The 24,341-nt window shown below is 40.1% G+C and overlaps 9 protein-coding genes and 1 non-coding gene across 10 annotated transcripts; 5 read left to right on the top strand and 5 right to left on the bottom strand.

Moving 5' to 3' along the window:
• Positions 1-197: 197 nt before the first annotated feature.
• Positions 198-1,205, top strand: RSM24 (mitochondrial 37S ribosomal protein mS35; the record flags this gene model as incomplete). Its single annotated transcript, XM_037289736.1, has 1 exon — positions 198-1,205. One exon carries the CDS (start codon positions 198-200, stop codon positions 1,203-1,205), a length of 1,008 nt encoding a protein of 335 aa, XP_037145631.1.
• A 159-nt stretch (positions 1,206-1,364) lies between these two features.
• On the bottom strand, positions 1,365-2,187 carry HMO1 (Hmo1p; the record flags this gene model as incomplete). The annotated part of the gene is made up of 2 exons (XM_037289735.1): positions 1,365-2,072; positions 2,143-2,187. 2 exons carry the CDS (start codon positions 2,185-2,187, stop codon positions 1,365-1,367), a joined length of 753 nt encoding a protein of 250 aa, XP_037145630.1.
• Positions 2,188-2,918: 731 nt separating this feature from the next.
• Positions 2,919-3,959, top strand: ARG82 (inositol polyphosphate multikinase; the record flags this gene model as incomplete). Its single annotated transcript, XM_037289734.1, has 1 exon — positions 2,919-3,959. The coding sequence occupies one exon, from the start codon at positions 2,919-2,921 to the stop codon at positions 3,957-3,959; it is 1,041 nt and encodes a 346-aa protein (XP_037145629.1).
• A 96-nt stretch (positions 3,960-4,055) lies between these two features.
• SUP35 (translation termination factor GTPase eRF3) lies at positions 4,056-6,131 on the bottom strand (the record flags this gene model as incomplete). The annotated part of the gene is made up of 1 exon (XM_037289733.1): positions 4,056-6,131. One exon carries the CDS (start codon positions 6,129-6,131, stop codon positions 4,056-4,058), a length of 2,076 nt encoding a protein of 691 aa, XP_037145628.1.
• Positions 6,132-6,429: 298 nt separating this feature from the next.
• On the bottom strand, positions 6,430-7,614 carry HSP42 (heat shock protein HSP42; the record flags this gene model as incomplete). The annotated part of the gene is made up of 1 exon (XM_037289732.1): positions 6,430-7,614. The coding sequence occupies one exon, from the start codon at positions 7,612-7,614 to the stop codon at positions 6,430-6,432; it is 1,185 nt and encodes a 394-aa protein (XP_037145627.1).
• A 2,012-nt stretch (positions 7,615-9,626) lies between these two features.
• HG535_0Ftrna6Q lies at positions 9,627-9,698 on the top strand. Its single transcript has one exon. It is a non-coding gene; the product is annotated as a tRNA-Gln (tRNA).
• A 100-nt stretch (positions 9,699-9,798) lies between these two features.
• ECM32 (RNA helicase) lies at positions 9,799-13,011 on the bottom strand (the record flags this gene model as incomplete). The annotated part of the gene is made up of 1 exon (XM_037289731.1): positions 9,799-13,011. The coding sequence occupies one exon, from the start codon at positions 13,009-13,011 to the stop codon at positions 9,799-9,801; it is 3,213 nt and encodes a 1,070-aa protein (XP_037145626.1).
• A 361-nt stretch (positions 13,012-13,372) lies between these two features.
• On the bottom strand, positions 13,373-14,737 carry HG535_0F04120 (uncharacterized protein; the record flags this gene model as incomplete). Its single annotated transcript, XM_037289730.1, has 1 exon — positions 13,373-14,737. One exon carries the CDS (start codon positions 14,735-14,737, stop codon positions 13,373-13,375), a length of 1,365 nt encoding a protein of 454 aa, XP_037145625.1.
• Positions 14,738-15,659: 922 nt separating this feature from the next.
• Positions 15,660-21,266, top strand: SEC7 (Arf family guanine nucleotide exchange factor SEC7; the record flags this gene model as incomplete). Its single annotated transcript, XM_037289729.1, has 1 exon — positions 15,660-21,266. The coding sequence occupies one exon, from the start codon at positions 15,660-15,662 to the stop codon at positions 21,264-21,266; it is 5,607 nt and encodes a 1,868-aa protein (XP_037145624.1).
• An 886-nt stretch (positions 21,267-22,152) lies between these two features.
• On the top strand, positions 22,153-24,204 carry ACS2 (acetate--CoA ligase ACS2; the record flags this gene model as incomplete). The annotated part of the gene is made up of 1 exon (XM_037289728.1): positions 22,153-24,204. One exon carries the CDS (start codon positions 22,153-22,155, stop codon positions 24,202-24,204), a length of 2,052 nt encoding a protein of 683 aa, XP_037145623.1.
• Between the last annotated feature and the right edge of the window lie 137 nt (positions 24,205-24,341).

Here is a 24,341-nt window from a genome sequence, read left to right as displayed (position 1 = left end):
TTGATTCGTTATATGCCCAGTCCAAAGAGCTCTTTTGGCAATTCGTCTTCTATATTGCCGTTGTGTTGACACAGGCTTGATTTACTATTCAAATGTCTACTTTCTCAGTTTGCGCAGAATCATAGCCCATCATGCGCTACGGCTCTTTTTTTTCCAATAGTCAGTCAGTCAGTATACCTAAAAGAAAGATGAAATGAATGAAAAACACACAAGATAGAGACAGTTTCGAAGGAGGTCCCCAAGAAATTGAGGTTCCGCAACTGAAGTTTATTTCTTGCCTTATGATGAAAAGGTTTTTGAGCCTCCCAGTGAGACATTTGAACTCTAGTGGTGCGATCAAAACTGTCCCAGCATCTCAAATCGCGAAAACATCAGTGATATCGACAACTTTGTATTTGGAGCCATCTAAATGGAGAGGTTTGCCAGCAGAAAAGATTTTCCAGCTATTTAGGGAAAGAACTGTGAAACTAGGAGCACAATACAAGCCGTGTCAGGAAGAGCTGGATGCCTTGCTTTCAACATCCGAAGAAACAGGTGTGCTGAAACGTGATATTAAAAAAATATACTACGGTGGTGAAAAAGCGGCTGCCGACATTGTTGGCAGTAGTTTAGCAGATGAATACAACCCTTTGACTTTTAAGTTTGATGAGTTGCCATCGCAGGCTCAAGATTTGGTTGCACAACATCGGGAACAGAGATTTTACAATAGATTGGCAGCATACGAGCTACCTTTACTTGCGCAATATCGCCAACCATATAAGAGAGCCGATCCAGAGTCGCATCCCTTAGAGTACCGTTTCACAACGTATCTAGGTGAGGAACACCCCAATGCTCGTAAGGTGTCTCTGCAGGTGAAAACTACTGAGCTAGCCTTGAACAATAAGGAACGTCATAAGTTTCAGGTTCTTGCAAGGACACGTTACGATTCTGAGACCGATATTTTCAAGATGTCAAGTGACAAGTTTCCAGAGGCAGCACAAAACACAAGATACTTAAATGACGTTTTCCAGAAACTGTTGAAAGAGGCAAAAGATATGACAGATGATTTCAGTGATATTTCACTGGACAAGAGACACACAATAGCAAAGAATTTGCGGAAGAAAAAGCATCATTATGAGTTTCCAGAAGAATGGAAACGCCCAGAGGATGCGCCACGTGAAAAGATCAATGTCATTGAAGAATTATCCAAAACTTATCAGGTCTAAATAATGCACTCCCCATCTTGTAAATAGAGTATTCGCGCAGATACACAATATACGTAAAGCTCATAAACGAGAGTAGTAATACAATTGCGCGATAGAAGATACAACTGGCTTAATTAAAACACGGTAATTACAAACAACAAAAGTAAAATACCCTTTTTCTCATAAATGACTACTCGAAGACTCCTTCTTCTTATCCTTCTTCTTCTTTTTCTTCTTTTTTTCTGAGGAAGAAGTGTGATCATCATATATTCTCTTTTCTGGGCGAGCCTCGAATGGTTCCTCGTGCTGCAAGCTGAACGGGATTGGAACAGGGGCATGGTTTGGTCCCATAATCAGCGGAAGAGTCCCATTCTTCTTTGCTTCCAAGTATTTCTGCTTCTCCAGCTGATAATGACCTAACTCGACATTATACGCCTGTTTCCACTTTTCCTTCTCCTCGTCACTCAATCCCTTCCATTTCTTTGAAATCTCTTGCGTAATCTCGGTTGACGATAGAGGTGGTAATCCTGCTCTCTGTCTCGCATCACGCAGCTCCTGGCGCACAAACGCGGAATAAGCAAAGAAAACAGTCAATGGTTTCTTTGGGGCATTTGGATCACGTTCGACCTTCTTTCTAGCAGGTGGTTTAACCTCTACAGGGGCTATAAGCCCGGCTACATCCTTTTCATCCTCGGCAGGGTTGACTAACTCCCCGCTGATTCCATGCAATTGATTTGTAGCAGACGTGAGTTTTTGCAAAGCCTCCGTTAGTGTAGTGAAAGCTTCAATTTTCTCCTCCTCATCATTGCCAATGGCATTGTAGAAGTCCACGATACAAGCTGCTGTTTGGTTAGCAGATTTGGATAGCTCAAAGAGCGATGAGACCAACTAAGGAAGGTGTTAGTGAGATGAAAACAATTTCGATCGAAAACAGTGTTTGTTATACTATAATACATACTGAGTCCTTCGCAGACTTCAGTCTGATTGAGGGATCGCTAGTCATTACTATCACGTGTAGTTACTTCGAAGTTACGCTCCTCAGGTTTGTTCACTGATTGTGATTGATCGGTACAACGAAAGTTGCAAGAAGCCCGTTCTATTCCACCATGGCTCCTAGAAGGAGTTTCTTTCACCTTGTGGAAGGAGAAACTTTGCGCTAGGCAGAGAGGTTGCGCGAGTAAACTCCCCCCTGGTAGGATTTTCTGGAAGGGAGGACACAATTTCCCGGATGAAAAACTTGGATGACGCGATTGGTGGAAATGGTGGTCTTGAACAGGGTAAGTAGACATTTTTGTTCACAGCGACAGTAATTCTGCCAATTGATTTGTGACGATAGAGAGGTGAAGGGCATCATTAAAGTACTGTTGGGTATAGTTGCAAAATCTTCCGAATCTATGGCCCAAGAAAAGGTACACATTGATGGTTTTCTTATATTGCGAGCCTGGTTCCTTGAGAAATCTGCAACTGAGCTGACACAGGGCGCTTAATAATGAAGAATGCTTATGTATTCAACGTTAATTATGGGTGTTGGTCCAGCATGAAGCTATATGGGTACCAATGGCTTGTGTTCAATTCTCGAGCAGCTGTGGAGCTTTAAGCACTTGGTCGTACGAGAGATCACGTGACTCGGGTAGTGGTTATAACATGATCAACTCTCCAGGTTTGACGGATCAGCAAGCATAGATACGATTTTATTTATTGTGCCAGCGACTTTCATGGTATTGAGTTGGTTTGATGGGAGAGTTCAAGCTGTTGCGACATAAGGCTGCGGGACATGAGGGAACTTTAACCGACAAGGATGAAGTGTTGGTTTTCAAGGTACTGACGCAGCAAGAGCTCGATTTCTACCAAGTCGTGCAGGAAAAATCATTGAGAGAATCCGATGCAGCCGATGCAGCCGATGGAGACTTGCCGCTATCTGCATGGTTACCGACTTTTCTTGGTGTGCTGGATGAAAGTTTGCAAGAGAGGGGCCCTGGCGATAGCACGGCTATACTGTCAGACTCGCAGACAACTCCAAAATCAGGTGGAAGGAAGTTACTTGTCTTAGAGAACTTGCTGTACGGCTATTCTCAACCAAACGTTTTGGATGTGAAACTGGGTAAAATACTTTTTGATGAACATGCGAGTGAGGAGAAAAGGCAAAGGTTAAGTGAGGTAAGTAGGACCACAACGTCGGGAAGTTCGGGGTTTAGAATTTGTGGAATGCATATGCAGGCAAATGAGCTAACTAAGGAAATAGATGAGGTACATTTTGAGGAAACTGATACTGGTAATATATTCATCAACAAAAATTTTGGACGCTCTCGCACAGTAGACAACATTGAAGGCGCATTCAATCTCTTTTTTGCAAACGATAGATTATCAGAAAAGCGAATCAAACAGCTGAAAGAGATTTTCCTGCAGAGAATACAATTGCTTTATAATACTTTATTAGATGAAGAGGTGCGAATGGTCTCTGCAAGTCTTTTGTTTATTTATGAGGGCGACCCAAACCGTTGGGATACGCTAGAGGATCATGACCCTATACTCAGATCCGATTTCATAGAATACAGCGAGGATAATGAGAGTGTAGAGGGGGAGTATGAGGGCAAGAACAGAGATTATAAGGGTGAAGAAGACAGCAATGATTCTATGCCAGAAAATACCTCATTGAGCACATTAGCTTTGATAGATTTTGCCCATTCTAAATTTGTTCCTGGTGAAGGTTATGATGAGAACGTTGTCGACGCAGTAGAAAACTTGATGAAACTTTTCGATAATCTTAATTTATAGAACTTGTTTGTGTTTAAGAGATGTTTCTTCAACTTTTTGTTATTCAATGTTGAAGACGAATTATTCTATGTTACATCATATTTAAGGTTTTATAATCTAATCCAAGATTTTGACAATTTTACCGATGGCAATTGTGGTTCCTTGATCCCTTAGGGTGAATCTACCCAATTGAGGATAATCTTCATACGTCTCCACACATACTGGTTCCTCTGTTTCCAAAACGGCGATAATTTTCATACCCTTCTTCGCGAATGCAGGAGGCTTCTTGGATTTACGGTTTGTACCCTTTTCCAACTTGTGTAGCAGTCTAGTGATATGCACTTCCTCAATGGCTGTATGGACATGCATCACACATGAGTAACCTGCAGACATAATAGATTTAAGTTCAACAATAGCCACTTGTGCAACAAATCTTGTGACGTTTTTGATAGGATTCTTGGGAGAAGTCAACACGAAACCTGCAGATATATCTTCCTCTTCAACACCTTTAATTCTCAATTTAACTTGTTCACCGCAAATCGCCATATCAACTTCATTTTCAGTTTCATTATAAATGTTCTGAATCTCAACAGTACTTTTATTAGGCATCAGTAAAGTTGAATGACCTTTTTTGATGTGTCCAGATTCAATTTTGCCTTCTACGATAGTACCCATATCTCTCATCTTAGCAGCGATTGGTAACATGAATGGTGCATTAACACGACGGTCAAGGTGATTCATACTGTCTAGATATTCCAAGAGTGATGGACCTTTGTACCATGGACAGTCTTTAGGATCAACACGCTCTTTAAGACCAGCACCGCTAAAACCAGAGACTGGCATAAAGATAACATCTTCCTTTATGTTATAACCAATAGCCTTCAAAAAATTAGTTATATTCTTAACACATTGGTCGTAACGTTCTTGAGACCAGCCCACTGTAGGGTCATCCATCTTGTTAATGACCACTACCATCTTGTTCACGCCCTGAGTTTTAGCCAGCAGTGCGTGTTCACGTGTCTGACCACCTTTCTCAAAACCAGTCTCATATTCACCCTTCCTCGCGGAAATAACTAAGATACCTACATCTGCTTGCGACGCACCACCAATCATTTCGGAAACATACATTTTATGTCCAGGAGCGTCCAAAATTGTGTAACGTCTCTTTTCAGTTTCAAAATAAGCTTTACCAACTTCAATCGTCTTACCATCACTTCTTTCTTCCTTGTTAGTATCCATAACCCAGGACAAATACCAACCCTGTCTACCAGCATCCTTGGCTTCTCTCTCGTATTTTTCAACTGTTCTTTTATCGACGGAACCTGTCAAATATAGAATATTACCACCCATGGTTGATTTGCCCGCGTCGACATGACCCATAAAGATAAGCGAAATGTGGTCCTTGCCACCAAACATGTCATTGACAACTTCTTCGTCCACTTCATCCTCCTGTTCCTTAATCAACGCATCGGCACTAGAGACATTCGTTTGAGATGGAGCTTCTTCTGAGATTTTTAACTTTTCAACCTTTGGCAAATCATCTTGTTTCTTCGCTACACTTTTAGCGTCGGAGACTTCTTGACTTTTGGCCTTTTCTTGCTCTGCTGGCGCTTGTTCTTGAGTGCTCTCCTTTTTATCGTTAGTTTCCTTGTCAGAAGCTTCTACTTTGGCGTCAACGTTTTTTGTAGCATTGGCAAGTTTGATCCCAGAACTAGAGACAAGCTTTAAAGTTTTCTTTGGTTTTGTTGTAGTTTGCTGTTTCTGCTTTTGAAAATCATCTAGAGTCATACCCTGAGACTGTTGTGGCTGGAAACTTTGGGCACTACGAGGCTGAAAGTTCTTATAACCACCACGGCCTTGTTGTGGTACGTAAGCCTGTTGCGCTTGATAGCCTTGTTGATAGCCCGGTTGAAAACTTTGCTGATAACCCGCTTGGTAACCCTGTTGATAACCACCGTAGTTTTGAGCATCTAATTGCTGGTATTGTTGATGCTGCTGTTGAGGCTTGAAGGCTTGGCTCCCTTGGTAGCCTTGTTGGCCCTGTTGGCCCTGTTGGCCCTGGTAGCCTTGGTAGCCTTGGTAGGCCTGCTGATTTGGCTGTTGACCATAATTCTGATAGTATTGTTGGTAGTTTTGATAGTTTTGTTGACTACCTTCTTGCTGCTGGTTGTTAGTCTGATTTGGATCGGACATCCGGAATTGCTATCTTCAATGATTTCCTTAAGTGTCTTTGTTGAAGCAGATTTTCAATATATATGAAGTAAAATTGAAATTTCATATTTAACTAACAAGATGGCCTTGTGCAGAATTTCATAATGGCACAATTTTAAGGAAAGAAGCTGAAAAATTTTTATATTGATCATATTTTACGAGCTATACGCAAATTATACACAAATTATTCATCATAGTACTACTACGCTACTCTGCGAACTAAAATAGAAGGACCATAGTGACATACGAGCAGTTCGATTGCCAACGCGGAAGAACCCTTTCATTCCTGGACAGGATTAGGATCTTCTTCGAATTCCAGTTCTTCGTCTGGGATGTCCTCTATGACAATTCTTTTCTTAGGTGCTGGTTTCTCAGAACCATCGATCAATTTAGGCACCTTAACTTGCAAAAGTCCATTCTTGTATGTAGCTTTAATTTCCTCATCCTTTATACGAGGCAGCACGGGAAACTTAAGGGTCCTTTGGAAAGCACCGTATTTCAATTCATTAATTTTAAGAGACTTTTCGCCGACGTCCAATTTATCCTCTACATCGCCACGTATTATAAGCTCGTGCGAAGATGGATGATAGTCAACCCTGAAATCTTTTGAGGTCGCACCAGGCAAGGCAGCTACCAAAATATAAGCGTCAGCGCAGTCGTAAACGTTGACTTCGGGGGAGAAAGGCAGATCTAATCTTGTTTCAGGTTTGGAAACCTGTAGAGGGTCAGGAACTGGCGAACGGACCTGTTGGTGCAAGAAAGAATGCTTTTTTGCTGAGCTTAATGGTGTGATTCCATGTCTGGGCTCAGTTTCAGCAGCCGAGGCGTCTTGAACATCCCTACCAGCGTCTTCTTTTTTCTCAGGGTTGCTTGTTGCATTCTTCGAATTCTCGACCGCTGCCTTCTCTTGTGGGTCACTTGCCCTTTCAATAGTACTCTGCCGTGCCTCAGGTGCCTCATTTTCACTTTTTGGCACATTTGCTGCCTCACTCGAAGCTGGTGCAGCGAAACCGAACAAGTTACTTAAAAGCTTCTGTAAATCATTTCCCTCGATGGAGGATTCTGGCACATAATTTGGAACGCGGCTATGATAGTAAAAAGGAGTCTTTGTGTACTGAGGGACGGTCTCGTCACTTTCTAAATCGTCATTGTCGTCCGAATCATCTTCGCCTGTGTAATAATAGAGGGGCCTATAATAGTGTGGGTTGCTGGCCGCCCCATAGTAGTAGCTGGCCGGTACGCCGGTATCTGGCTCATGGGTGGGGTACCGTCTTCTAGCGCCGCCTGGGGCATGCAATTGAGCGTAGGATTGCGCTTGAGCCCTTGCCCTTGCTTCTAATTGAGCCCTCTGCTGCTGCTCCTGTTGCTCTTGAAGGAACATAGCATTTCTATCAGGAGCTTGTGCTTGCCCTGCGAGGGCATTAAGGACGTCATAAAGAGATAACGATGGTTGATAAAAACTCATATTGACTTGTATAGAGTATAGTCTGATTCAGTAGTCTGTTGATCTAGTGCTGCCGTGAATGAACACACTACATGTGGCTACCCAATCTACTTTATACTTTTTATACCATAATTCCCTGCTAAAACTATCGCCCCCCTTTTTTCCATTTATTTTCTTGAATTTTCCAGAAGTCCTTACAGAAACGCACAGAAGTCTATTCTACGTAAAAGAACGATATTTGACAATTAACTGCAATACAACCAAGAGGATTATATTAAGATGCAAATGCCATAGCCTTCAACCGCTTACAGCGTTTATGCATCAATTCGTAGAGGGCAGTTGCTTGGTTAAACATTGAACAGCGGTATGGGGCCTACAACATTTGCTCAGATTGCGTATGTAATATTTGTTGCACTGAATTGCCCATCCAGGATTTAGCAGGACTCGAATGAATTTACATTTTAGCAGAGACGTCAAGACAGCTGCTGCACACTGCATTTTCATAAAAAACTATCGCTCGTCCAAAGATAAAGAATCGCATGTGAGTAAGGGGGGGGGGCAAGCGAATAAGTGGTAGGGTGGACTAGCATTCAAGAACAATTTCTTCCACCCATGAAAGTTGAGAGAATCACTTTCAAATAAGCTCTCGTGCAAAAGTGGAACCGACCCACTTCATATGCAATTTAGCACATTGCGTGAAATGCATCTTTTTTCTGTATCTAAGAGCTCTCAATATACCAGCTGAAATTCACGTCCTGATATTTTTTGCAGTCAATTTCTATAACAACCAGATCCAACAATGCTACCAAACCCTGGTCTTTCTTTGCATCTTCCATACACCAAGCGTATGACGACGTCATCGAATGCCTTCCGATCCAGCATAATTAAAGGGCATATCCTCATTCATGGCCTTTCACGAAAAGTAGGTCTCCAAAGCATGCGAAAAAAACTAGATTTTGAAGTTCTCTTCTTTTGTGGCTCTGGGAGAAATTGCTTGGTCGGAGCCGCTGGACTGCGGGCACTGTGCTGTTGGTAATTTTTAGTCGAAGGGATCAAAGGAGCAACATGAGTCTTTTTGCATAAATTGAGGTACAGTAGGAATGGTCTGCATAATTGAGTCATAACAAGTGCGCATATTTTCCAGCTTTCCTTAAACCATTACTCTTGTTACATTCTCCTTACTTGCTCACTCCCAAGGATTGTCAAAACTCTGCTGTCACTTCCACAATCTATCGCATAGACTTCATTGTAGCGGGACATACCAATCATCGATTGCGTCAATACTTGTATCACAATTCATTAATATGCTGACAGAGCTTAACCTTGCACTTTCTTTTGGTTTGCTACTGATTTCATGAGGGAAGAGATCACATGTACCCTTGTAATATGGATTGATATTGTTGAAATATATACCGATATTGTAAGATATATGAAAGCGATGACTTATAGGAATCAGAACAAGACAAGTGGTTTGCACAACAAAAAAAAACGAAGCCAAATGAAGCCCTAACAGAATATCAATCGATCCTGGAAAGATATCGGATGATAATCTATCGCGAGACGTTTACAATTCAGGAGTCTGACTATGAAGGAATCTATGGAACGAACACGAAATAACAGTTGTACTGTGGATTCTATGGGACTAGGAATGGTGTGATGACGAGTGAAGAATTTTCATCGTCGTCCTCTCTTATGGTTCAATAGGTGCGAAATGTTAGGTATAAATACTGACGTATTTTCCAGATATTAATCCAAGTTCAATTAGTTTTATCTCAATTAGTTTTATCTCAATTCGTGATATAGAAAAAAAAGGAATTAAATATCTCTATAATTGAATATCATAGTATCATCATCAATGTCAAACCAAGTTACTATCGACAATGCCGAAGAAAACATTCTTTCTAAATATTATCTAAAGATTATTCAGTTAATTGAATTAGAGCTCAACGAAAGAATACAAGGGTTATGGATTTCTTGTTTTTAACTGTGGTGTATTATATAGTGGCTCCGTAGATGCATATATACATTTTATTGGTTCTATAGTGTAGTGGTTATCACTTTCGGTTTTGATCCGAACAACCCCGGTTCGAGTCCGGGTAGGACCTTTTTTTGTTTTTACTTCAGAGCAGTGTACAGAATAGTATCCATTTTTCTCTGTTTTGTCACTGATTACTTTTGTCTATCAGTATTATTTATAATGAGTACTTAATATACATCTAATGAGTTGAATATAAACTTCTTTTGATCCAAGAAGTGAATGTATTTGTTCCATAGTGGATCTCCTGCCGCAAGGACGCACTTATTTCCTACAATAATCAATCCATTTTTCGCTCTTGTTAGAGCAACGTTCATTCTTCTTTTATCACTTACAAAACCAATTTTATTTTCTTTATTATTTCTGACACACGAAAAAATTATGAAGTTCTTTTCATGACCCTGGAATGAATCTATGGTTGATACAAATAAACCATTAATGATATTGATAGCGTTTTTCTTTGGACCTTTAGATCCTCCAAATCCGCCCTCGAGTGAATCCGCCTCATCAATCTCTTGTTCCATTGCTATTTTCTTTGGGTTGATGACAGGATCTTTAACAAACAATTCTGATAAATGGTCTCTTTGAGCTGAATAGGGTGTTATAATACCGATCTGTTCGTTTTTTACACCTTTATCTAATACGAGCTTGTATACTATCTTTAGAATTTCCTTGCTTTCAAAACTATTAGTATAGGTGAATCCTCTCATACCACTCCTGTTACTAAAAACCTTCGATTCAGGGCCTTCGTTGCATTGATAGAAAAAGAGTGGATAATTTATGCCTGGCCATTTTTTCTGCTCAGCATTGACACCATCCTTCAATTTACCATCGTAAAATTCCAAAATTGGAAATTCGCTAATTTTTGGGTGCATCCTATATTGAGTATCCAACATATGAGGTTTCGTATAACAACCATTTGAAAGGACTCTCTCAAATAGTGACATTTTTAACTGTGGAATATTACTAAAACTTGATAATTGTTTTTGATCACCAACAAAAACAAAAGTTCTTATACCAGGTAAAGACAAAGGAACTAACGTTGCCGCTTCTGAGGATTGTGTTGATTCATCCATAATAACCACTGGTAATTCTTTTAGAGCTTTCAACTGACGGCCACCTGCGGCTATGTTTGTTGTAAAAAGAATTTGAGCCTGTAAAACGTGTCTATCCGATATGTCATTCTGACATGTTAACAATTTATTGTACTGATTTTTTGAAACATCTCTAGATCTTCCGGTTCGTAGCTTGATCAAATTCTCTTTGATGTCTGGAGGGAGCTGCTCACGAACAATGTTATGTAAGCAGATTTTTCCTAGTGGATGTTCAGCATTATATTGCGACTCTTTGCTATCAGACACAATTCTGAGAATCTTTATATCAGGCCGGTTGTTCACGAATTTTTCCGCTATATTATCAATGGCAATATTAGAAGCGGCAACACATAATATTGGGAAGGAGTGGAAGTTCTTAATGAGTTGAAGAATAATCTCCTCGATTGTCGAAGTTTTACCTGTTCCGGGCGGTCCTTGCAGAATGGTAACACCGTTATTTAGTACATGCTGGATAGCTGATTTTTGTGACTCATTGAAAATGTCACTAGTAAATCGAAGACTGTTTCTGAAGAATAATTGTTTTACAGGTTTTTGACCTAATATTAAGTCGATGAATTTCTGATTCTTTATTCTTGTCATTGCAAAAAAAATTCTATTGGTTTGAGCCGAGCACGGTAGAATTTTAAAATCGTCACTTGGACGATTTGTCGGTAGCTTGTCCTTGTTCCATGGATAAAGTTCAAGTAAAACTTGGATCATATTTTTTTTAAGCTCAGCTTCCTTGACGTAAGCGTACCATATTTTTGTTTCATCGTTAGACACAAGTATTAATGGTTGTCTTTTTGTGAAAGGTAACCTTCCTAGCTTCAATAATTCTGGCGATATCAATTTTGACAATTCTGAGTTACTTACGGAGGGGGAGGGCATAGTTACAACAAAAAAGTTGGCACCAGCACCAGAATGCCAGATAATTTTGAAGTCTTCAATAAAATCCGTGCCGTCGTCAACTTTTTGTTCCAAGAATAATGCGTAGGATAGCTTATTGAAATAAGAATCTAGATCTGGATAATTCAGCTGTGTAGAATAGCCCGTGTACTCTTTCAAAACTTCTCCTTCCTCGATTACTTCAACTTTAGACTCTAGCTCCTTCGACGAGTTTTCCTTCTTCTTCCTATGCTCTATAATTATTTCGTTAACAAAATTTTCATTTTTCCCAGTCTTTTTAGTTCCGATTTTATCGCTTTTATTATTTAACTCTTTATTCTTTCTAGCTACACTCTCTTTAGAATCGGGAATAGTAGCACGTTTCGGAATGGTGTCTTTGGCCCGGCTTCCCTTTTTCAAGTCTCTCGATGGAACAACCTTCGTGCTTCCATTCTCAGCATTTCTACTATTACCGCTTTGTTTTTTTACATTCGGCTTTCTCGAATTGTCTGGATTTCCTTGATACCTTCCAATAACTTTTTTGGTCGCGCTCCTCTTATTAATATTGGGGGGGCTATTCGAAGTGCTGCCATTGGGCATATCTTTTTTAGGTGGTTTGGATCGACTGGTGGTGCTACTATGACCGGCTGACTCTTGCTTTCCCTTGCGCGTAGGAACAGATTTTTTGTGAGAGCCGTAAGACTTACCAGATATATCGGCTTTCACACCCTTGAAAGATCTCAGACTTATACTACTATCGCTTTCAATAGTGCTATTCTGTTTTTTATTTTCATAGGCTGTTTTGGCGATTTGTTGATGTACCGTAAGCGGTTTCCTCTCCCTTGGTTGCCTGGACTTGGCACGAGCATTTTCTGTGCCACGCCTGCCGATTTTCCTACCACCTTTCTTACGTGAAGTATTCGATGACATTGTTTCCCTGATTCCGAGGAACACATATAAGAACCTGCCACTGCTCTCGGAGATGAATTTCTCTGCTTGTTCCTTTGGAAGTAATTGCAGGCATTTGTCGCACAATACTTTTTTCTTTTCATTGACATTAAGCCTCGATTCATTACCACAATTGTTACAAGCGCAATCTCTTACGTTGATGTACATGTTCCAGTACTTCAAAAACGAACCGTTGGATAATGTATAGGACGTACTGGGTTTCTCAGAGTCGGTATACTCCTTTTGAAAGCATGAATTACATAGCAGACTCATATCCTCACCTCCCAATCTAATAATTCTTAATTGGTGAACATTTGTATTCTGACACTCCTCACAACTTATTTCTTCCTCGCTGTATGCGTCAGCAATTGTCTTATGTCTTGTTGCAGACAAATGCTTCATCATAGCTTCCGCATCCAGGGTCTCGCCACATGTCAGGCACTGAAATTTCGGCATTTCGATATTGATGGCCTTGAAGATATTTCAACAGTCAAATGATTTCGAATACCATAGTTGAAAACAAGACCGAATATTTCTTACCTCGTACTCTGTGAAATATCTTTGTTACTATTACTTTTTTTTTTCAATTTTTTGCCATTCATTCATAGTCATGTGACCTCACAATCATCTTGTCACTAAGACAACCAAAGTAGAAAACCACAAAAGCACTCTTACTACGAAGTTTCTTATTAACGTCTATACACATATAATCTATCCCAAAAGCATATCAAAGAAATAAAAAAACCCATCCTAAACCAACACACCTAATATTTTTTTCAAACTTTTCATAATTTTTCTTTTTTTAATTGTGTGCAATCTAGAGAACATCGTGCCATTCTCTTCCTCTGACATTTTTCAGTTCCTCGGTGGTCATGACCTTACCGTTGGTGAAATATCCAGAATTGATCTTTGCATCAATTTCAACTCTAGAGTCAGGTGGGATTAGCTCATCTGGAAGTGGAATTCTTTCCAAAATTGGAATACCTTGTTCGACAATAGCATCGTGCTTCATGTTGGACATACTTAGCATTCTGTCAATTTTGGTGATACCCAACCATTTCAAGATATCTGGCATCAATTGCTGGAATCTCATATCTCTAACACCAGCGATGCATTCAGTTCTATGGAAGTATTCTGCAGCAGTGTCACCACCTCTCTTACGAGCATTGTAAACCAAGTATTTGGTGACTTCACCTAATGCACGACCCTCCTTTCTGAAGTAAATACAAACACCAGAGCCACCATTCTGGGCTTCTTTAACGGCTTCTTCAATACCGAAAGTTAAGTATGGACGACAGGTACAAATATCTGATCCAAAGACATCGGAACCGTTACATTCATCGTGAATTCTCAACGCCAGTTTTTTGCTTGGATCAGATACAAATTTTGGATCACCAAAAATGTACACCGTTAAACCGCCGATTGGTGGCAAGAAAACCTTGATATCAGGTCTCGTAACCAATTCTGGGTACATACCATTGGTGTCTTCAAACAAACTTGTTCTTAATTCATCTTCGGTGATGCCAAATCTCTTCGCAACACCTGGCAAATACCAAACTGGCTCAACTGCAATCTTAGACACATTCAAATCACCATTCTTATTAATGACGACTTTCCCATCAACTTTCAATCTGCCTTGTTCAACAGCGTCTTTTAGTTCGAACAGTTGCATGTGAGCCTTAGTGATAGCAATGGTTGGCCTGACTTCAACATTCTCACTCTTCGAGACTTCGTCATATAGCACAGGAGTTAAGTGGCCAAATGGGTCCATTGCAATGATGTCTTCCTTGTTATACCAGGTTTTTTGTTCAGGGACAGAAAATGCAGGTTGAGCGTTTGTATAGTCTGCGACATGGTCCTTCTTCAACTGCTTGGAACCGATTGCCAGAGCATGGTAAACACAGTAAGAGCCAGAGTGAGCACCAATGGCGTTGTGTTTAACTAAACCCTCTCTATCTCTTGAAGCGACAATTGGACCTCTCTCTTCTGGTGAGCTTTCACCCCACGACAGTGCGATCGGAGTAGAGTCCTCTGGGTAAGTAGTCAATGTGATAGTATCAAGCGGAGAGGACTTGCTTAGGGATACTTGCTTGACCGGTTCCGAAGCTGCAACAGGAGCTTCGTGGTGACCGTGGTTATGGCCACATGAGCTTGGCATAGTCTCGATATCAACGGGATACATTACTAAAAAATGAAAATAAGGGGAAATCTGAATAAACTAAAAACAATTAACGGCGATCAAATGCTTTTATTTGCTGATGTATATTTGTAAATTAGAAGAAAAGGATTGAATGTGCTGTTTGAATCTCAACAAACACGCCAGCCCTTTATATATATTTCAACATCCTCCTTAAACTTATTCTACCATGCTTACTTGTTTACATACATTATACAGCCTTTCCCATGTGTTCCAATCAAATTGTGACACAAGCCTGCTATTACTGGCGCAGATTATAGTCGTTTCCGTTTTGCTTATCTTTTCCGTCTATCTCCCCCGGCGTCCGACGGTTCCGGAATAGTGATCACATGTCCGTCGGTGATCGTCGGATTTACTTTTCTTGAGCTAATTTGAAATTTTCGCAGGTCATGTGTTGCACGTGACATTGGTGTCTGTGGTCACGTGCCCTCTCCACTCGGCTTTGTTCTCTCAAATTTTGCTTTTTCGAGATTAACACATGTATCGGATGATCCCTTAGTAGTGGGGATGCTCTGTGACACTTGGCTGCGTTGCTCTTGACCCGCTATATCTTCTTTTGCAATGAGCACTTGTCTCTTTTAGTTACCCCGCCTTTCCTTAATATTTTCCTCTCTATTTTTTGCCCTTTAGCCCACGCGCAGTCTGTCGAACCCCTGGCCCTGGTCGTGCTCGTTATGATGGATGGTTAAATGTTGTGGTTTGTATTTCCTTTAGCAATCGCGTGGAAGTGTAACGGGGGCAATTGTGAGATTTGTTGGCACTTAAGACTCTAGAGACGTTGAGTTTTCTGGTCTTGGGAAGTGTTCTGACTTTATTTCAATTTGATCCAGTCAAGTCGCTCTTTCTTTCGTCGCCAGACTGTCTAGGAATTGATCTTTGGAGTGGCTTCGATCACGAAAAATAGCTGATGTCGAACGAAGAGGACGCGCAGCAGGAATCGGTTGTTTCAATTGCGCCCACTTCTGAGGCTTCCTTGTCTGAGAGGACAGATGAGGAACCCTTGGAGCAGGAGCAGCAGACAGTGGCGCCCGCAGAACCGCTGGCGCCTACCGAAACGACAGAAACTCAGTCAGTGGACATAGATCATACACTGCCACATCCAGAAATCCCTGCCGCAACGAATATCTCGAATGTGAAGTCCTCGATTGTTCTCATAAAAAGCACACTACAAGCGATAGTAGATGAAAAGGACATTAAGAAATTTCCGAACGTACAGAAAATAGTTGAAAGGGTCATTATTAGACTAGAATCATCGGATTTACAGTCAGTGAATTCCATAGCTATCTTTGAAGCTTTAAGATCGAGTTGCAGAACAAAGTCTACTAGAATTCAGTTGAAATCGTTGGATTGTTTATCGAAGCTTTTTTCGTTCAGAGCTTTGGACGAAGCTATACTGGTGAATCCGCCAGATTCGATGGCTTCAAACGATCAAAATCAGGAGGATTCAACCACAGGCATCACTCCTCCACCAAAACAAAAATTAATTGATGCGGCAATTGACACGATTTCGGAGTGTTTCGAAGGAGAAGGCACCGATGAAAAGATCGAACTACAAATTGTAAGGGCATTGTCAAGTTGTATATTGGTGGAAGATGCGAATTCCGTTTGTCACGGAGCTGCTTTACTGAAGGCAATAAGAACAATCTATAACATTTTCATCTTTTCATTGAGTGGATCCAACCAAGGAATTGCGCAGGCAACGTTAACTCAGATCGTTAGTGCTGTTTTTGATAGAATAGATCTGCAAGAAGCTCAATCATCACATCTAAAAAATCAGCACTCTTCATTTTCATCGATTGATGTATCCAGTCCCGCAAGTATTACGGCCAATGCAAATGGTAACAGTACTAATAGTGCTAGCACTGAAAATCCGTCTTCTCAGGCTCCCTTAACTTTGAAAAATATGGATGTTTTAAATGATGAAGATGATAAGTTTGTCGAAGAAAACCAGAAAAATGGTTCGCCAATAACAAAGCAAGAGCTGTTCATCAAAGATGCATTCCTTGTTTTCAGAGCAATGGCAAAAATTTCAGCCAAGCCACTTGATACAGAACTAGATATGAGATCTCACGCGGTGAGATCCAAATTGCTGTCTTTACATATAATCCACTCAATCATAAAAGATCACATTGAGGTCTTTTTATCTCGGTCAACCTTTTTACCTGGTAAAGAACGTCTAACCTTATTAGATTCAATCAGACAGTATCTTTGTCTCTTATTATCAAGAAATGCAGCTTCATCTATATCTCCCGTTTACGAAATCACTCTAGAGATTATGTGGTTGGTGATCTCGAATTTAAGAGCTGAGTTTAAAAGAGAGATTCCAGTTTTTTTCACAGAGATCTATTTCCCTATATCTGATTTGAAAACTTCAACACCTCATCAAAAAAGATATTTTCTAAGTATTGTCCAAAGACTTTGTAATGATCCAAGAACATTGATAGAATTTTATTTGAACTATGACTGCAATCAAGGGATGCCAAATATAATGGAAATGATGGTGGATTATTTGACAAGATTAGCACTTACAAGAGCAGAAATTACTCAAAGTCAAAGAGCATATTACAAAGAGCAATTGAATAAGCCCTTGGCCACTTATAACATAGGACAGGTTCCACTTTTATCCGTATCCAGCATATCTAGCAGCGTAGATACAAACCAAACGGCATTACCTTTCCCATTAGAATTTGCATTAAAGATGACTTCTTTAGATTGTATCGTATCCGTTTTGAGATCCCTCAGTTCATGGGCTCATCGATCTTTAAATCCCAGCCTGTCGCACAGCAATAATATCAACCGTTCCCGATCTGGGTCTTCTTTTACCAGAAATAGAAGAAGCTCTTCCGTTTTCGAGGCAAATAGTAATATGACTAATGGCTTCAATGACGAAGTGGGTTCAATCCAGGATGAAGATGATCCTACTCAGTTTGAGAATTTAAAACATCAAAAAACAGAATTAACGGCTTGTATAAGGCTCTTCAATACAAGACCCAAGAAAGCAATCCCAGAATTGATTAAAAAGAACTTTCTCAAAGACGATTCTCCAGAATCAATAGCCAAGTGGCTGATAGTGACAGATGGATTGGATTTAGCAGCTGTTGGTGATTACTTGGGTGAAGGTGATGAAAGGAATGTCGCAGTCATGCATGCATTTGTTGATCAATTTGATTTCACTCGCTTATCGATTGTCGATGCGTTAAGAAATTTTTTGCAGAAATTCAGATTACCTGGTGAAGGTCAAAAAATTGACAGATTTATGCTAAAATTCGCAGAAAGGTTCGTTGATCAGAATCCTGGAGTCTTTTCTAAAGCTGATACCGCTTATGTATTATCATATTCACTTATCATGCTGAATACTGATTTGCACTCTTCTCAAATAAAGAATAAAATGACTCTGCAAGAGTTTCTGGAAAATAATGCCGGTATCGATAATGGCAAAGACTTACCAGAAGATTTCATGGTAGGTTTATTCAATGAAATTGCTAACAATGAAATCAAACTTCAATCTGAGCAGCATCAAGCTTTGTTATCTGATGATCAAAATTTGGTTCCCAGTCAAGGATCTCAATCCGCTTTTAATTTCTTTAGTAGCAGAGACATTGTTAGAGAGGCATATATGCAAGTTTCTAAAGAAATTTCTTCAAAAACGGAGCTTGTGTTCAAGAATTTGAACAAATCACGAAACAAAAGTGACGTAGATATTTTCCATGCAGCTTCTCATGTTGAGCATGTCAAATCCATCTTTGACACTCTTTGGATGTCATTTTTAGCAGCGTTAACACCGCCATTCAAAGAGTATGACGATATTGAAACTACCAACAAATGTCTGGATGGTTTAAAAATATCAATAAAGATTTCAGCTACTTTTGGTATTGAATATGCAGAAAAATCATTCATTGGTGCATTAGTGCAGTTTTGTAACTTGCAAAACTTGGAGGAGATAAAAGTAAAAAATGTTAACGCTGTCATAGTGCTATTGGAAGTTGCACTATCTGAAGGAAACTTCATTAGAGACTCTTGGAGAGATATTCTCTATGTCATTTCGCAGGTGGAAAGATTACAATTAATTTCTAAAGGTATTGACCGAGACAGTGTCCCAGATGTTTCTCAGGCCAGACTCGCAAATCACCGTGTCTCCTTTGAATCTAGTAGGTCAGCATCGACCTCCTTCTTCGACAAATGGACTAAAAGATCATCATTGACCGAAATTGCACAGGAGAAGTATTACAATCAAACGTTGCCCCCTGAAATCACAAAATTTATATCTTCAAGCGAACTTGTTGTCCTGATGGATAACATATTCACACAGAGTTCCAAACTTTCTGGTAATGCTATCATTGATTTCATTAAGGCATTAACAGACGTTTCACTAGACGAAATCGAATCTTCACAAGATGCAACTACCCCTAGAATGTTTTCATTACAAAAAATGATTGATGTCTGCTATTACAATATGGATCGTATAAAGGTCGAATGGACACCGATATGGGCAGTAATGGGAACAGCATTTAATAAGATTGCTACCAATTCAAATTTAGCAGTTGTTTTCTTTGCCATTGACTCGTTACGTCAGCTTTCGATGAGATTTTTAGATATTGAAGAATTATCTGGATTTGAATTCCAGCATGATTTCCTGAAACCATTTGAATATATTGTTCAAAATAGTGGCAGCAGTGAAGTACAAGAAATGATTCTGGAGTGTTTCCGCAATTTTATATTAACGAAATCAAGTAAGATTAAATCTGGTTGGAAACCTATGTTGGAATCCCTTCAATATACGGCGCAATCTAATGTTGAATCTATCGTTTACAAGACTTACAGTTTAGCATCCAATGATATAGTCGCTAGTCATTTTGAAAGTGTCTTCTCCCAAGAAGGGGCATTTGGTGAACTTGTTTCAGTTTTCAAAGAAATTACTAAGAGTAAAGAATCACAAAAATTATCATTACATTCGCTGGAGGCATTGAAAAAAATAACCCAAAAGATAGCAGAAATTTCATTTGCACATAAGGATGAAAAATCCAAAGAAAAACTAGCCGTTATGTTACGTGGTAAAGATATTTTCCAAGATATCTGGTTTCCAATGCTATTCTGTTTCAACGATACCATAATGACCGCTGATGATCTGGAAGTCAGGTCAAGAGCATTGAATTATATGTTTGATGCATTAGTGGCCTACGGAGGTGAATTTGATGACGAGTTCTGGAGTAAAATCTGCACAAAATTACTATTTCCAATATTTGGAGTATTATCGAAGCATTGGGAAGTCAATCAGTTCAACAGTCATGATGATTTAACTGTATGGCTGTCAACAACTTTGATCCAAGCTTTGAGAAATCTGATTGCGTTGTTTACACACTATTTTGAATCATTAAATTCCATGTTAGATGGATTTTTAGGTTTGCTCGTATCATGCATATGCCAAGAAAACGATACAATCGCCAGAATAGGTAGATCATGTTTGCAGCAACTAATTTTACAAAATGTCACCAAATTCAATGCCACACATTGGAAAGATATTGGTGATGTGTTTGAAAAGTTATTCGACCTAACAACCGCTACAGAATTGTTTGAATATGATCCATTGCATAAAGGTAGAAAAACTTCAGTGTCTCAAGAGCCAATAGCTGATAACGCAACAGCTCCGGACGGACTAAATCTTGAGGAAACCGTCCAGCGAGCACATGAAGAAGAAAGCAGTGAAGATGTTGGTAATCAAATGTCAGCAGAGAACGAAGAAGGGACAACAACAAATGGCAAACAACAACAGCAGCAACAGCACCTGCAGCACCTGAACCCCAACATGAATACAAAAGCCCGTCCCCAAGGAAGTCACAGCGTAATCAGCAGCAACGGCAACAGCAGGTCTGCAAAGCGATTGGCTCAAACCAAAAGTTCCGAAGATCTACGTCGCAGAATAACAGTTAAAAACTCTATTGTTGTCAAGTGTGTGCTACATCTGCTAATGATTGAGCTACTGAGTGAGCTATTCGAAAACGAAGAATTCGCCAGATCAATTCCTTACACCCAATCAATCGAAATCACTGATCTGTTAGAAAAGTCTTACGAGTTTGCCCGCGATTTCAACGAAGATTACCAACTCAGAACTAGATTAGTTGAAGCACGCGTGGTGGATAAAATCCCGAATCTCCTGAAACAGGAGACCAGCGCAGCCGCGGTTCTGATCAATGTGCTCTTTAAACTCTATCTAAATGACGAAGAGAAGAAAGCAGAACTGGGTGAGAGGCTAACCAGAGTCTGTCACAGCGTCGTGCTCGGCTACGTCGCTCTCGACGACAGAACAATGGAACGAAGTATAAACTCATGGCGCCCCGTCATCGTGGAAATCTTGCAAGGCTATTACGAGTTTGACGACGAAGACTTCAAAAAGTACTGCTCCCTGATGTACAACCTGGTACTACAGATACTCGACAAAAGTGTTCCTACAGAGCTGAGACACGCAATAAAGATCTTTTTATCACGTGTTGGGGAACTCTATTTTGTCCCATCGTAATGGTACCTCTTCGCCTTTGTAAAATGAATATTTATATATCATTACTAATATTATTTCGTATATATATGTGTGTGTATAGGTATGTGTGAGGCCCTCGGCGGCTAAAACCTTGTTACCATCGTACCCCATTGCCGGTTTCGGCTGATCCCTTCCGTTTCCGGATTGCCACTCGCCACGTTTTTCCACATTCCTGAGCCCCATTCCGCCTTGCCGTACAGAGTAGCATCCGAGCACCCTTCCGGCAAACTATTTTCCATCGGGTTTACCCGCTGCTTTCTGCTTTCATCCGAGCACACGAAGATCACCACACACGGATAATCCAACAATTTCCTATCGTCCGAAAAAGAACTTTCGTTGGACCGATAAATGATCTCGTTCGTAACAATGGTCAACAAGAGTAAGTAGCATCAAGAATCGATAAAAATGATAAAACGAGCTTACAAGAATTGGTTTTATCGGTTGGCCTTGAATCTGATTATGTATAACGGTGTAGCTAACGGTGCCCCTAGACGTGCACGTATTAATCTGCAATCTTGAATAAATATATATATATATTATACTTCATGGCAATTTTGGGATATCTATCAATTGTTCTCTTGCTGAAGATAGTAGTTCAGTAGCGGTATCATATTCTGGGTTGAGCGGGTAATCACATAGAAATACGACCACTTTTCACTAGGAATAGTTGCGGAGTCGTTTTAGGGCAAAACAGCAGGAAAAAAAACCATTCGTCGAGAATTATTCAGAGTTCGTTCTTCAGAACTGGTCAGAGTTATTCACATTCAATCATTTATAACAGCAGCAAGAAAGCCAGATTCATTGCAATTGGGTGAGTTCTAGCAGTGTCGATAAATTCTTATACAAAAGCACAACTACTTAAGAAAACATGACTGTCAAGGAGCATAAGGTGGTCCACGAGGCCCACAATGTTAAAGGGCGCACACCTCCAAAACATTTTTACGATAAACAGCCTGGGAATGGTTACGTAACGGACATGAAGCATTACCGTGAGATGTACGATCAATCGATCAACGACCCAGAGACGTTTTTCGGTCAGAAGGCGAAGGAATTCCTACACTGGGACAGGCAGTTCAGTCAGGTTAAATCAGGGTCGTTGGAAAATGGTGATGCAGCATGGTTTTTGAATGGTGAATTGAATGCATCGTACAATTGTGTTGATAGACATGCATTCGCCGATCCATCGAAGCCTGCGTTGATTTACGAAGCAGACGATGAGAAGGACAACAGAATTATCACATTTGGTGAGTTGCTGAGACAAGTCTCCGAAGTAGCAGGAGTTTTGAAGAGCTGGGGTGTCAAGAAAGGTGACACAGTCGCTGTTTACCTGCCAATGATTCCGGAGGCCGTTGTTGCAATGTTGGCAATTGCGCGTCTTGGTGCGATTCACTCAGTTGTTTTCGCTGGGTTTTCTTCGGGTTCCTTGAAAGATCGTGTTGTCGATGCTGGTTCAAAGGTTGTCATTACTTGTGACGAAGGTAAGAGAGGTGGTAAAACTGTTCACACGAAGAAAATTGTCGATGAAGGTCTAAATGGCGTCGATCAAGTATCGCATATTCTAGTCTTCAAGAGAACAGGTACTGAGGGCATTAAGATGAAGGCTGGCAGAGATTTCTGGTGGCACGAAGAAGCAGCCAAAAATAGAGGCTATTTACCACCAGTTCCTGTTAATTCTGAAGATCCGTTATTTTTGCTATATACTTCAGGCTCAACGGGTTCGCCAAAGGGTGTTGTCCATTCCACTGGTGGTTATTTATTGGGTGCTGCTTTAACAACAAGATACGTTTTTGATATTCATCCAGAAGATGTTCTTTTCACTGCTGGTGATGTTGGTTGGATTACTGGTCATACTTATGCATTATATGGACCGCTAGTTCTTGGTACAGCAACAATTATCTTTGAATCGACACCTGCTTATCCAGATTATGGTAGATATTGGAGAATTATTGAACGTCACAAGGCAACTCATTTCTATGTTGCGCCAACAGCGTTGAGATTAATCAAACGTGTTGGTGAATCTGAAATCGCTAAATACGACACTTCATCGCTACGTGTATTAGGATCTGTTGGTGAACCAATTGCTCCTGATTTATGGGATTGGTATCATGAAAAAGTCGGTAAAAACAGTTGTGTCATTTGTGACACTTTCTGGCAAACAGAGTCTGGTTCTCATTTAATTGCACCATTGGCTGGTGCAATTGATACAAAACCTGGTTCCGCAACTGTGCCATTCTTTGGTATTGATGCATGCATTATTGATCCTGTCACGGGTATCGAAATTCAAGGTAATGATGTGGAGGGTGTCCTTGCTGTGAAATCTACCTGGCCATCCATGGCAAGATCTGTCTGGAATAATCATCATCGTTACATCGAAACGTATTTGAAACCATATCCAGGTTATTATTTCACCGGTGATGGTGCCGGTAGAGATCATGATGGTTACTACTGGATTAGAGGTAGAGTCGATGACGTCGTAAATGTTTCTGGTCATAGATTGTCAACAGCAGAAATCGAAGCATCTTTAGTCAATCATGAGGGTGTTTCTGAATCTGCTGTTGTTGGTATCAGTGATGAATTGACTGGACAAGCCGTCATTGCTTTCGTTTCTTTAAAGAATGGTTACGTACAAGAAAAGGTTCCAGATGGCGATTCTGAACATATTACTCCACAAAATATACGTCGTGAATTAATTTTACAGGTTAGAGGTGAAATTGGACCATTTGCAGCACCAAAGACTGTCATCTTGATCAGAGATCTACCAAAGACAAGATCGGGTAAGATCATGAGAAGAATTTTAAGAAAAATTGCATCAAACGAGGCCGACCAACTTGGTGATTTATCGACATTAGCAAATGCTGATGTTGTTCCAGCTGTAATTTCTGCTACAGAGGATCAATTCTTTGCTGAAAAGAAAAAATAAGTGAAAGGAAACAGAAAATAATAAAAAAATAAACGAAGTTACTAATAACTTTTCAGGGTACATATAGTTGATTTTATTCTTTTTATATTTGTTTTGATAGATGGACAAATACTAATTAAAGTCTTAATTCTTTTTAC

This window comes from Zygotorulaspora mrakii, chromosome 6 (genome assembly GCF_013402915.1).
Source record: "Zygotorulaspora mrakii chromosome 6, complete sequence".
Classification (NCBI taxonomy): Eukaryota; Fungi; Ascomycota; class Saccharomycetes; order Saccharomycetales; family Saccharomycetaceae; genus Zygotorulaspora; species Zygotorulaspora mrakii.
The sequence above is the reverse complement of the archived record's forward strand: the minus strand, read 5'-3'. Positions and strand labels throughout refer to the sequence as shown.